This window comes from Nannospalax galili, unplaced genomic scaffold (genome assembly GCF_000622305.1).
Source record: "Nannospalax galili isolate Female #2095 unplaced genomic scaffold, S.galili_v1.0 scaffold633, whole genome shotgun sequence".
In the NCBI taxonomy this organism is placed as follows: Eukaryota; Metazoa; Chordata; class Mammalia; order Rodentia; family Spalacidae; genus Nannospalax; species Nannospalax galili.
In genome coordinates, this window is record NW_008336075.1 from 7,083,252 (window position 1) to 7,096,864 (window position 13,613).

Consider the following 13,613-nt stretch of genomic DNA (forward strand, 5'->3'; position numbering starts at 1 on the left):
AAAAAAAAGTTTGTAAATAACTGTTTAAGATTTAAATTCCTTTAATCTGATACTCTACATTTAGGGCTATCTGAGAAATTATTTTGCAATCTAGTAATTTAAACAAACAGAAACTACCTTAATTAAATCAATAAATAACAATATGGTTAATTATATGAAATTTATATTGCCTTGCATTTAAATGGGAAGTCCAGTGTACTTTGTATTTAATTGACAGGAATCTCTGCAAATATATAAAAATCAGAAAAACTTTGCAAAGGACTAAGAGTACTACTTTCACTGGTAATTTTTAAATTTTATGTGTATGAGTGTTTCACCTGCATGTATGTAAGTGCATTCATTCATGCTGTTCAATGCCAGTGGAGGCCAGGAGAAGGAGTCAGATCCCCTGGAGTTATGGATTATTGTTAGCTGCTGCTGCTGCTGCTGCTGGTGTGTGTGTGTGTGTGTGTGTGTGTGTGTGTGTGTGTGTGTGTGCGCGTGCGCGCGTGCTGGGAACTGAACCTAGGTTCTGTACAGGCACAGCCAATATTCTTAATTGCTGAGCCATTTCTCTAGCCCCTTGCTGGCCATTTTTTAAGTATAATTTAAGTCACAAGTTTAATGCTCCATCCAGTTAAATTTTACTGTAATAAAAAATAAAATTTAGTTCCACAAATACTAAGTTATTAGAGACTTATGCTTAAAAATAACAAGCCCCAAATAGGGAAGGAGAGTGAAGAAACATTTTCTTAAAAAAGAAGAACAGTTCAAAAGAAACTTAGAGAATTAAGATACTATCATTTGAGGAAAGCAAGTCATCAGATCTTTTAAAGCTGAGATTGATATATGCTTTGTGAAATGTAACAATCAGAACTTGTCTCCCAGGACCTCATCAGGTGAGGCCCTATGTAAAGCCACTATCGAGCAGAACTTAGAATACTTACAGAACAGACTCTGTACTAATGTGTGTCTGTGTACTGAAGTAAGGTCAAACTAATTACCCAAGGGAAATAATGCTCTTACTCCCTTTTGAACTAATAGCCTAATTAGGCTCAAGAATAGCTGTATTGCAGTTACTTCTAAAGGAATATAACTTCTTAATAAAGAAATTACAGATAGGAATATAGCCACATATGAGAAATAGCCACTCACAAATATAGGTAAGAGGATAACAGTCTTTCAAAGGCAAAAATGTTTCATACAAGAAAAGTCACATTGTGTTATACAAGAAAAGCCAGTCATTACAATTCCATTTAAATAATGAGATAGCAGTCAGACACATACAAGACATGGTGATACTCTCCATTTTGTGTATTTCAAATTAGAATTTACCATGACACCACTAACCGTTGGAAACAAAGTATAGGAATGCAGGCCTTGGTGACAAGACATCTTGTATATTGACATAATCAAAGAATTATACAAAAGCAGTTTTCCCAAAGCAAACTTTTGTTTATAAACAAAAACAACTATCCCCAACAGTCTATAGAAATTATATTTGCAAAATAAACCACCACCTGGGAGAAACAAGACAATTTATTTTAACTGAACTTGTATTAGGTATTGACTCCTAATGCTAATGTGAAAATATTTATATTCAGAAAAAAATTTCAGTGCAACTATGTCAGCAGCAAAAACAAATTATTCTGTCTGTTAGTCCTTTCACAGAATTTAAATTGAGGGGTTGGGGCAGTATGGTTCAGTATTAAGTGCAAGGAGTATTTGCTTAACATATATAAGGCCCTGGTTCAACTTCCAGGATGGTACACACATAAAAAGATTTTAAAATCTTTGATACTGAGTACTGAAGTCTAACTCAACAGAAGTAAATTTTCTTCACTTACCCTTGCATAGTGGAATTCAACTCCATAGAGTTCTAAGGTACGTGCTGTGTTTAGGTAATTAAATTCTGCTTCTGCAGGAGATAAGCCTCTATAAAGAAAACATCATTTCAAACATTAGATCCATTGCAGAAACTGTCAAATTAGAAAAAGGTGGTATGGAAAATGAATAGTCTAAAGTCTTTTACAAAATATCATACAGAGGTACTCCTCTTAGTACCATCTAACTTATTTAGTGAGGGCATACAAACAGTAAACAAAATTGTTGTTTTTCAAACTATTTTCTCATTTTCCAGGGATACAAGAATGCAGTAAAATTTCAAATCCCTAGCTATTCTGGCTGTTAACAAAGCCACTTAACTTTAGTTCTCTGAATGTGGTTCACACACTATAGCTACACTGAATCATGCAGGGTGCTTAAATATGCAGTGGTCTCACAAACAGGTGTTGATTTACATGTACGGAAATGAGCACCAGAGTCTTTTAGAGCATTCTTGTATTCTTTGAATATCTTTGATTTCTCGACTTTATTTTTCTAACAACTAATTTTTTCTATGTATTTCAAAATATATCATAAATAACATAATAGTGACAGATTGGGGGAGAAATGGTCTTTCATTCCAGATGGTTTTAGAAGCACAATTCTACAAAGAAGCCAAGGTACAAACTGTTTATATTTTAATAAGTACCTCTTAATAACATAATAAGTGATTCTTATGAACAAAACTTACAAAATAACTGCTCTAAACATAGTCTGTAAAAATAGATCTCTGGGGCTGGAGAGATGGCTCAGCAGTTAAGAACACTGACTGCTCTTGCAGGGGACCCAGGTTCGATTCTCAGCACCCATACGAAGGCTACAAACCGTCCTTAACTCCAGTTCCATGGGACTCCGAAGTCCTCTTCTGACCTATGCAGCACTGCATAACATGGGTGCACTCACATACATGTAGGCAATATGCTCATACATAAAATTTTTAAAAATGATCTCCTTTATTTCATATACAGTACTAACAATCTCAGAATCATTATCCTTTTCTATTAAAATTTAGTTAAGTACATAGTCTCCTCCCTAATTAAACTGGATAATTCTACTTTTTGTTTACAGATCTGATAAGTCAGTTTTTCAAATGGAAATCAGTAGTTAATAGCTTGTTCTTGTATAAACCCTTTGTTTATATAAGAAATTTCATTATTGACAAATTTTAAAACTCTGATTTATCTTCAAACAATTGATTCAGATATGCTATATGCTGAATTTTCATTATAAAAGGGTTGACTTTTAGAAGAAAATAGCATCCTCATCACCGAAGACACTCTTTAAATTCTCAAGTCAATGTAGTCTACATTAGACCCAAGATCTAGAAATCTTTTATTGGAAAGGGCTAATCAGTAATTTTTCTAAGCCTTCAGGACAAATGGTCTCTGTAAGAAACTATGTTACTCTGTCATTATGAAGCAAGTCACAGCCAATAAGTAAACAAATGAGGGCATCCCTGTTTATGATCATGTATGGACAATGAATTTCAGGAAATTTCACATGCCACAAAATGCTATCTGCCTTGTTTTAATCAACCATTTATAAAATATGTTTGTCAGTTAGGGGTGTGGCTCATCAATAGAATACTTGCCTAACATGAGCAAGGTCATGGGTTTGATTCCTGGTACTAGAAAATATATTCTTTAAAACATTTAGGTATATTAGATTTATAATACAAATACATATTATATTACATACAGGAACATATATTTATCATTCTTTGCCCATTGACCATAAAAATTAGGCAGTGAGCTGTGGTTTGACAACTTCCTTTAGACACTTGGATTATTACCAAATCAAAGTAAGCTTTCTTAATAAGAGCTAATATTTCTTTAGTGCCGGCCATGTGCTAGGTACCATCATAAGAACTTTATGTAAAAATCTCACTTAAAGATTTAGAATAGCTAAAGATACTTATATTATCCCAAAATTAAACATAAGGAAATAAGGCAGCAGAAACAGAGGAATTTGACCAAGGTGATAATATAGTAAATTACCCAACCAGAAGTTCAAACGAGGCAGTCTGACTCTAGTGCAGACTTAAGCCAGCATGTGACACTGTCTTAGTCCTTCTGTCACTATTCTTAATGACCTGAATGACAAAGCAAAACTGAATTCTGAACCAATTAAAAAAATAATAATTTCTATTGAAAAAAATTCTTCTTGAAAAAATATATCACAAAAGATTAGACTAAAAAATATTGAGTACTACTGTGAATGAGAACAAGTCAACTTTAAAAAATTTTTTAAAATTTAATATTACACAGTTACTTTTCTCCTCCTCATTCATTACCAAACAGAATCAATGTCCTTTATATACCTAAAAACTAAGACAATAAGTGGACAGCTCTGCAAATCATGAAAACATTTGAAAATTTGTTCTTAAAGAACAGTGTTATATAATAGTCAATAAATTTCTGCTTACATATACTCTAACAGAAATGAAAACAAGGCTAACATATTTTATGAAATGAGCAATGAAATACTTTTAGTATAAATCACCTACTTACATTTCTTTACAATAACCGTATATAATAGTAACTGTTCTATATTAAGTAAATACAAAAAAATAGGAATAATATAAAGCATTTCTCTTTCTAGAAAGGTTTCCAGTAAGTTTATCAAATAAGCAGATAACTAAGTAAACGCTTACATATGTTGCTGATGTAACTTTGCAATTTCTTTTTCAAAATCTTGAGGTTGATTAGGAATGAAAGAGTAATCTGAGAGGTAGCCTCGCAAGTTTTCTGACTGATTGTAGTCTCCAAGTTCAGCTAATAAGAAAAATGAAATGTTCATGCTTTAATGAGCATTTCAATTATAGTCAAATCAACAAAATCATCAATTCCAACATATTTCTGGAAGTAAAATGTATTTCTAATATTGCTATATTAAGCAAGTTGCAAAAATACAGTTAACATTCTAGGTCTCAATTACAAAGGAAATGTTTCAAGGTCTAGGTCTCAATTACAAAGGAAAAGTTTCAAGAATCGAAGTAACTGCTAATTAATTGGACATTTCATTGCATTTCCTGAGTAGTTTTGATTTCCTATACTGTAACATGTCTAAAAAACTTATGCATTAAAGGCACTGTATTAAATAGACTACCAGATTATATGTTATTTAACCTAAAAGTGGGCTAATACTTACACTGAACAGCAAATGAAGCTAAAAGGGCAGCAGTATTATAAGGGCAGGGCAATCTAAAACAAAACAGAAAATACGGAACCCAAAGGTAAACAATTTCAAAAGTGCCATAGTTTATATTACACTATTGATACCTCAAGTTTCTATTTGACTTAACAATTAAGAAATAAACTTAAGCTGGGCTTGAACACTCATGAAGATGAAACAGGATTACTGCCAGTTTGAGGTCAGCCTGTGCTACCTAGTAAAACCATGTCTTAAAAAACAAACAAAAAAAAAAAGAAGTTCCCTCCCCCTAATCTGATAAAAAGAATGAAGACTACACATAACCATTTTAAAAAATTTGTTTACAATGATCATGGATTTACTAATATAGAAGTTAAAATATTTTTAAAATATGCTATAAAAGTTAAAAAATAGCTCACCTTCCAGTAAGAATGTCTTGCTTAATTTGCAAAAAATACTGGTACCTTAAAAAAATACATATATTATTTATTGGCATCATCAATCTGAGTTCTGAGAAACTCTATACTTAAATAAAATTAAATATTTAAATATCTCCTTTTATAATCTACATATTAGCACAAATAGGCAGCACATGTACATTATTAGTACATACTTCAAATAGGCTTTCATAAATTGACTACAAACCTCGAAAATTCATTTCTAAATGAAATTTTATATTTCTGGCTTTATTTCTATTATGAAACTAATTATGATTTTTAAAAAATTTATTTTTATTTTATGTGTATGAGTGTATTGCCTACATATATGTGAGTGCACCCGTGTCATGCAATGTTGCGGAGGTCAGAAGAGGATGTTGGATTCCCCTGGAAATGGAGTTAAGGATGGTTCATAGCTGCCATGTGGGTGCCGGAAATCAAACCCAGGTCCTCTGCAAGAGCAGTCAGTGCTCTTAACCGCTGAGCCATCTCTCCAGCCCCCTAATTACGATTTTTTAAGAGTTATGCTGCCAGAGAAAAGATGAAGGAGAAACATTCTGAGGTTTGGTATATATAAAAAGTTGAACCAGAAGCATAAAAATTTTGAGCACTGATTACATGGGAGAGCTAAAAATAACATACAATAACCAATTAAAGAAAAGTTATAATTAAGAGTTCCAGAGAATCAGTTATTCATTACCCAAAGAATCATATCAAATAAAAAAATTTTAAAAAACAACAAAAGTGAACCCCCCCCATCCTGATACAAATATCCTGGCTTCACTTATTAAGTACATAAACTTATAAGGCTTAATACATAACATTATAAATATTTAATTCAAGACAACATATTTCTATCAGAACTATTTGGACTCATAATTGAAAGTTAAAGACAGATTGGTGGCATAAGTCAACTGCAGAGCATGTACTCAGCATGCACAGGACAGGAACCAACACCACTGAAAAGAAGAAATAAAATTCAAAAAGATTCTTGAAACAGTTTTATAGTTTGGATTTAAAGACCATGTATGTTCTTGATGTAATGTTGTAAAATCTAATATAAGTAATGCTTATACTTACTGAATTTTACTTATATACTTATTTAACCAAGAGATATTCAAGAAAAGCCAGAATTCAAAACATTAAAGTAGCTTATGGTCTTAGGTAAATTATTAAAACTTGGGTGAACCATAGCTTCTACATTTGTAAAAAGGAAAAAATATCACTTGCCTAGTATATATATTTTAGAAATTAGAAATTTTTAATTTGAATGATGCTGATACTTGCCAATACTAAAGAACATCTGACATGATGGGAGCCCTTGGAAGCCACTGTTTTTCTTCCTATTAATTCAAAATGGTATCTAAAAGTAAAAAAGTACAACATACTGTTTTGTGGAATTTAAACTGGTCCTCTAAGGTTAGCAGTGTGGCCAAGGGTGTACTTTTTACTAATCAGGATCATCATACTAAGGCTCCCCAAACAGTAAAGTATTTCTTTTTTAAAAAGACGTATTTATTAAATTATGTGTACAGGAAGGAGTAATGCATGTGAGTGCAGTACCTGCAATGGACAGAAGTATTGGATCCCTCTGAAACTAAAGCTATAGGCAGCTCAGAGCTGCCTGACCTGGGTGCTGAGAATTGAATTCTGTAAGAGCAACATGCAGTCTTAACCACTGAGTCATCTCTCCAGTCCAACACTAGATTATTTGTTAGCCCTGGCTCCCTTGCTGTAATACAAGAATTGCCTGCAGAATGTACATGTGCTTATGTTCCTCCGGTCCCATCTAAGACACATTACATCAGAATATCTAGGGGTGTGAGGTAGGGCCTAGTGGCACAGGCCTTTAATACCAGCACTGGAAAGGCAGAGGCAGGTGTCTCTGAGTTCCAGGCCAGCTTAGTTCCAGACTACATAGTCAATATTAGACTATACAATTAATTAGACCCTATCTTACCTCCTAAAAAAAAATTTGTGTGAGTTAAAGTTCTTGCAACTGATTCTAACTTGTCAGAATAAAGAATTATTCTTTGAGCAAGGTGTGGTGGCACACACCTTTAATTCCAGCACTCAGGAGGCAGAGGCAGCTGGATCTCTGTGAGATCCAGGCCAGCCTGGTCTACACATCAAGTTCCAGGCCAGCTGAGGCTACAGGGAAACCTTGTCTCAAAAAGACCAAAACGCAAAACGCAAAAAAAAAAAAAAAAAAAAAAATCAATCTTGGACACTATGGTAAATAAAAAGAAGTCATGTACCACAACTTACCAAATCACCAAATAGCAACACATAAGACATGAGGAATTTTGAAATAAAATATCATTTCCAATAAATACAAAGATAAGGTCCAATGTTGATGGCCTGAGTACAAGTTAATTCTCAACTTGCTATTACAATTTCACTTTTAATGAGATAGACCCACATTATTTTCAATACAATTTTTTTTTTTTTTTGGTCTTTTTGAGACAGTCTCTCTGTATCTCCAGCTGACCTGGAACTCCCTATGTAGACCAGGCTGGCCTCAAACTCACAGAGATCTGCCTGCCTCTGCCTCCCGAGTGCTGGGATTAAAGGCACGCACCACCATGCCCGGCCCACAAACCATTTTTTAAAAACCATTAAATATACACATGTAGGTTCTGTGCTGGATAGCTTTAGTTGTCAACCTGACACACCTGGGGAGAGGGAGTCTCAACTGGAGAATTGCCTCCATTAGACTGGCCGGTGGCCATGTCTCTGGGGTATTTTCTTTATTTTTGAGTGAGGGGAGGGGCCACCCCTGGGCAGATTGTTCTGCATTTTAAAAAGAAAGCAGGCTGAGCATGGGCTAGAGGGCCAAGCCCATAAGAAGCATTCCTCCATGGCCTGTGCTTCAGCTTCTGCCTCTGGGATCCTGCCCTGAGTTTCTACCTTGGGCTCCCTCAGCCATGAACTGTGACCTGGGAGATGTAAGTTGAATAAGCCCTTTCCTCCCCAAGTTGGCATTGGTCAGTGTTTTGTCATGACAGTTGAAAACAAACTAGAACAGGTTCCATCACAAAATTCAGCATTCTGTGTGAGCTAAATACTGAACCTAGTTTGTTCCACAATGGTGACCCTATTTTAGAAGGCTTTGAAACTTTAAAGAGGCGGAGCCTTGTTGGAGGAAGTAAGTCACTGGGGGCACACCATGAGGTTTAATAATGCACCTCTACTTCCTGTACTTGCTCTGCTGACTATAGAAATAATATGACAAAGCTGTTCCTGCCATTATGGACTGTAACCATTCTTAAAGTCAAAATAAGTCCTTCCTTCCTTAAGTTGCTTCTTGTCAGGTATTTGGACAAAGGAACAAGAGACATAATACACAATAATTGACACTATTTTGATTATTTACATTAACAAACAACATAAACACTAAAGGTATTAAAAATTCAGTTTTCAATTGTTGGTGTTAAATTATTATTTGTTATACATTTAAAAGTCTGATAACCTGAAACACATATTGTGGAGTATTTTGTGACTCAATATAAATCTGGAAATAAAAGGTATTTAATACTGCTTTATAATTCAATTTTTTTTATTAATCCAGACTAGTTTCCTTGGAATTTATACAAAATTTGTGAAATTTGTACTATACTGAGAATTATTTATGATAAAAGATCTTATAGTTTCAATTATTTAACAGCAATAACATATTTACTATGTTTACTACATTTCATATGTAGATTGTACTGATATACATAAAGTATGGTTTTAAAGAGAGAATAAAAACAAAACAAAACATAGCAACAACAGTCTCCTAAGAGTTACAATGGTAAATTAAAGAGTTTTCATTTGTTTTCCAGGATAAATTAGCTTCTATTATTCTATTACTGGTTGCAAATGTTAGGACTGACTAAATCTAAGTGCCTATATTCCTATTTTCTCATTATTAAAAAGTAACACCCAGTCCTTTCCAGCACAAGAAAAGGACTCTTAAGAATTTGTTTTTGTTTGTTTTTTAGACAGAGTCTCTCTATATCGCAGGTTACCTATGTAGGCCAGGTTAGCCTAGATCTCCCAGATATCTGCCTGCTTCTGCCTCCCAAGTGCTGGGATTAAAGGCAAGAGACACCACACATGACTCCATTTATTTTTTTTTTAATTTGGTTTTATATTGAAAACTACAGATACCTACCCAAGGAACAGCACTGTGAACTAATTAGCTTTATCCTTCTGCTGCCCCACTCCAACACAACATTGGAGTGATTCTGAGTATACTCACTGGTTTCTAGTCTTATATTTGAGAACGGTGTAGGAGGTATGGTATTCTAATTCTTTATTCTGTCTTTTTATTTAAATGACTATGTCTTTCAAACAATGCATAAGCTTAACTGACCTTATGGTTACAGTAATAATGACTGTCATTACTTCTTATTTACACCCTGAACATTTTACCTAATTCTCAAGGACACTATCAAAATGATCCATCTGGATCATTCTTATGTACTTGGATAAGTACAAATATAACTCAGAATGGGCAGTAGAGTGGCATATAGAAGCCCACTACTGTACTCCCTGCAGCATCCTTTATAAAGTCCAGTATATTTTTCTTGGATTTAAAAGTTAACGCACTCCTCTCCACACGACGATTACATGTACCTTAGAAATTCTATCTTCTTATCAGGTATGGTATCGCATTTACTCTCAGCACTCAGGAGGCAGAGGCAGGCAGATCTCTGTGCAGCACAGAGGCTAGCCCAGTCTGCAGAGCAAATTTCAGACCAGGGGGACTACAAGAAGAACCTGTCAATACCCACATTCAAAAAATGAAATTCTATGCTATCCTCAATAAGAAAAACAAATAAGAGAATATACTTTTACATGGAATAAAAACAAATAAGAGAATATACTTTTACATGGAATAAATAATACAGGAAATTCTCACTATGCACCATCCCTCAGATACAATTCTGTATCATCTGATTTCCTCACTTATTCACAGCAGGGCTAAACACCATTCATAAGTAGAAAAATGAATATTTTTATGGTTCAGGGGGCTGCTTGTGGCTCAAGGGAGTGATCTGAGGTTTTAATTCCTGAGAGCTCTTCCAGTCATCCAAAAGGAGAGGAAATAGTTATAACATGTATAAATTAATCTGTGGGTTGGCTCAGGAGTTCAAAGTTCCACAATAGTCACCTACTTTTGCCTAATTTCAAATTTTCACATTAGAGCTTTGACAATGTTTTCAAGAGAAATAGTTCCATAGACCCACCTTGTATATTCTTCTTGTAATTTGTTGGGGTCACTTACAAAAAATTTGACTCTAAAGTTCAAACTGTAAGGAGATCCTCCTAGAATAAAAGTAGTTCTAATTAATCAGATTATATTAATTCTTTATCTTTATAAGGCATATTTTCAAAACATTAATAGTATGCTCACTCTTTAGCTGCTTCCTTATTGGTTTGTTTGGATCCAGCCACCTCTGAAAGATAAAGAAGAGAGATTTCTTTTTATCCCTGGGGAACTAAAAACCAGTTCTTACAAATCTGTTCCACTTGAAGATTCACACTAAGATTAGACTAGGAAGGGTTAAATGGGTTGGGGAATGGGAGGACAGGGCAGAAGAGAGTATGGGGAGGGATAAGTCACATTAAGGGTCTTTAGAAAAAGCCATATGGAAACCTACCACGTAGAAGCTTCTTAAAGTACACACACACACACACACACACACACACACACACACACACATCATAAGGACAGATTGAAAGTATCCTATAGGCAGGTACTTCCCTTTCTAAATATCATTGGCTAGTGGGAAAAAAATTCCCTCAATGTCAGGAATGAACTTCTCTATAAGCTGTTGACCAGAGGTCCCACAGACCCTCAAACAATACTGGTCATTGCTCCTGCCCTTGGTTACCCACCAGAACTAGATGATAAGACCCTATTGCTGAAGACAGAAGATTAATGAGCTACAGAACAAGGAAATCAAGCTGGTACTGACTTCAATCAAGCGTTCATCTATACTGGCTAGAGTTCATAGTGCTGGAAGGTGCTATACATGCTACTTTCTGAAAGGAAAGAAATAATCATAATCTTGCCCAGCTGTGAATCCTGTGAACAACAATAACAACTGGCTTGGCAAGATATGCCCACTGACTTGATAGTGGCACAAATATGGGAGTAATCACTACTCTTAAATTGGATTTAAGGTTTGCTTCTTAGGATGGAGCCCATACCTGACATTGATATTAGGCCTGAGGCTAGACAGGTCACAGGACATAGGGGAGAACCTAATACTAGTTTTGACTAAATAGTTATTATATTAAATTGACTCTTAATGACTTATTGTTGCACTCATAGATGAATGCACCAGAGAAGTTTCCTTACGCAACAGATGGTGATTAACACAGAAACCCATAGCTGGCCAATGTGCAGAGAACAAGGGGTTGCAAAATGCTTAGTGTTGACTAGAACAACAGTATCAAACTTCTGCCTCTCAAAGCTCAGGGATCATTACAGAAGATGGGGAAGAAAGACTGTAAGAGCCAGAGGTGGTGGATGACAACAAAGAAAATGATTGTCCAGACAGCTGGCCAGTTACTCATATGAACTCTCAGCAATGGTGACAGCATGGACAAGTCCTATGAAAGCTCAAACCAGAAAAAAATTTCCAGCATAGACATGAGGAAGAAGGTAAGAAGCCCCAACCCCCACATAAGGAAACTGTGGCAACAGATGGCTGCTGGGAAGGGCAGTGACAGTCTCTTTCAAGCATGGGACTCTTGGTAGGTCAACCAGGCTCCAGTGGATGGACTCACACTGAAGGACATTTGGAGATACAAATTAAACTCTATAGGCCTTATTACATATATATGATACAGTATATTAAATTGGGCAGGGGGCAATTAGGGGAGGTGGAGATAGGGAAGAGGACCTAAATACCATCAAATTATATTGTATGAAAATCATTAAAATTTAATTAAAAATAGAAATTTTAAAAATTGCATTTTTGGAAAAGGCTTAGGAGAAACAAATTAGATGCAATATTGTTTCATATCAAATAACAAAATTATGCCACTAGTTACTGAATGTATTTGTAAGATTTTGACTGCCAAATAATACAATGTAGAATAATCTTTATTTCAAAAATAAAAATGTTTAACAACCACAGTAATCTGAAGTGAATTCTGTAACTATAACTGGACCTTATCTGCAAATAAAAAAATTACCTTCACTTTTCACAAAATAAAATGTTAGGCATTATATTCATATTTGGGCATAATTTTAACCACAGAATTTGAAATTTTACTGTAGGAGAAATCTTATAATTCCTACCCTATTCTTTATAAAATAAAGACCCTCAAGATAATATTTAGTTTGGTAAAGGAGTTTATATATATATATATATGTGTGTATCTTACCCTAAACAGCAGTTAAGTTTTATTTCCAAGAAATTACAACTAAATTCAGAAAATATTTTAACTTCCAATATGTTTCTCTTTTGAAAAGTTGAGGAATCCAAAATGAGATATTAAATGTGGTACCATTTCCAAAGTACCGCAGAGATATAAGTAATGTATCATTATTTAGACATCTAACTCCCACCACCCATATTTGATTCCCTCACCCTCTGGCAGTGCCGATATCTGAATTTGAGACCTGTGCATGGTAGGCAAGTGCTCTACCACTGAGCTAGAAGCCATCCACAGATCTTTCCTGTCCATTAGCTATAATATCTAACACATCAAATCCAGTTAATTCTACCTTTAAGCCATAATTATAATTTATCAGTTTTTCTCCATCTGCTCTGCCACCATCCTTATATTTCTGGTCTAGGTTCTGGCCACAGTTTAATTATGCTCTAATTTCTTTTCTGATCATCTCTCGCCCCCATCCTCCATCCAGAAGCTAAGTAGTCTTTTAAAATACAAACATGCTTGATATAATAATTGATACTCCTTTGTTCTATACTTAATAATTTTCTCAGTACAGGGTACAAAGTCATTATTATGTCTTGAATAATCTCATTTTACCTCTTCCACCTCAAAGTCCTATTTAGTAACAGTGGCTTCCTTTCTATCTCTTGAATGCACCTTTAGATCACCAATTTCAAGTACTGCTCTAGCTTTCCTTTAGCTGGCTCCCCACTCCAAAGTAACTTAAAATACTTTCTCCCCAGAAAGGCCTTCAAA

At 34.7% G+C, this 13,613-nt stretch overlaps 1 protein-coding gene across 2 annotated transcripts in view; it reads right to left on the minus strand.

Annotated features, from left to right (window-relative positions):
- Ptpn4 (protein tyrosine phosphatase non-receptor type 4) overlaps positions 1-10,894 on the minus strand; it is a 133,244-nt gene extending 122,350 nt beyond the window's left edge. Inside the window, exons 1-6 of one of the 2 annotated variants that reach the window (XM_008830873.2) lie at positions 10,858-10,894; positions 10,691-10,786; positions 5,436-5,480; positions 5,014-5,066; positions 4,517-4,637; positions 1,827-1,914 (exon numbers count right to left, since the gene is read on the minus strand). Coding sequence is in view for 1 of the 2 variants with exons in the window: in XM_029562405.1 (XP_029418265.1) it covers positions 1,827-1,852 (26 nt within the window). In the remaining variant the exon portion in view is untranslated. Of the gene's footprint in view, positions 1-1,826; positions 1,915-4,516; positions 4,638-5,013; positions 5,067-5,435; positions 5,481-10,690; positions 10,787-10,857 lie in introns of those variants that run through there. The other variant, XM_029562405.1, reaches the window with a different exon arrangement.
- Between the last annotated feature and the right edge of the window lie 2,719 nt (positions 10,895-13,613).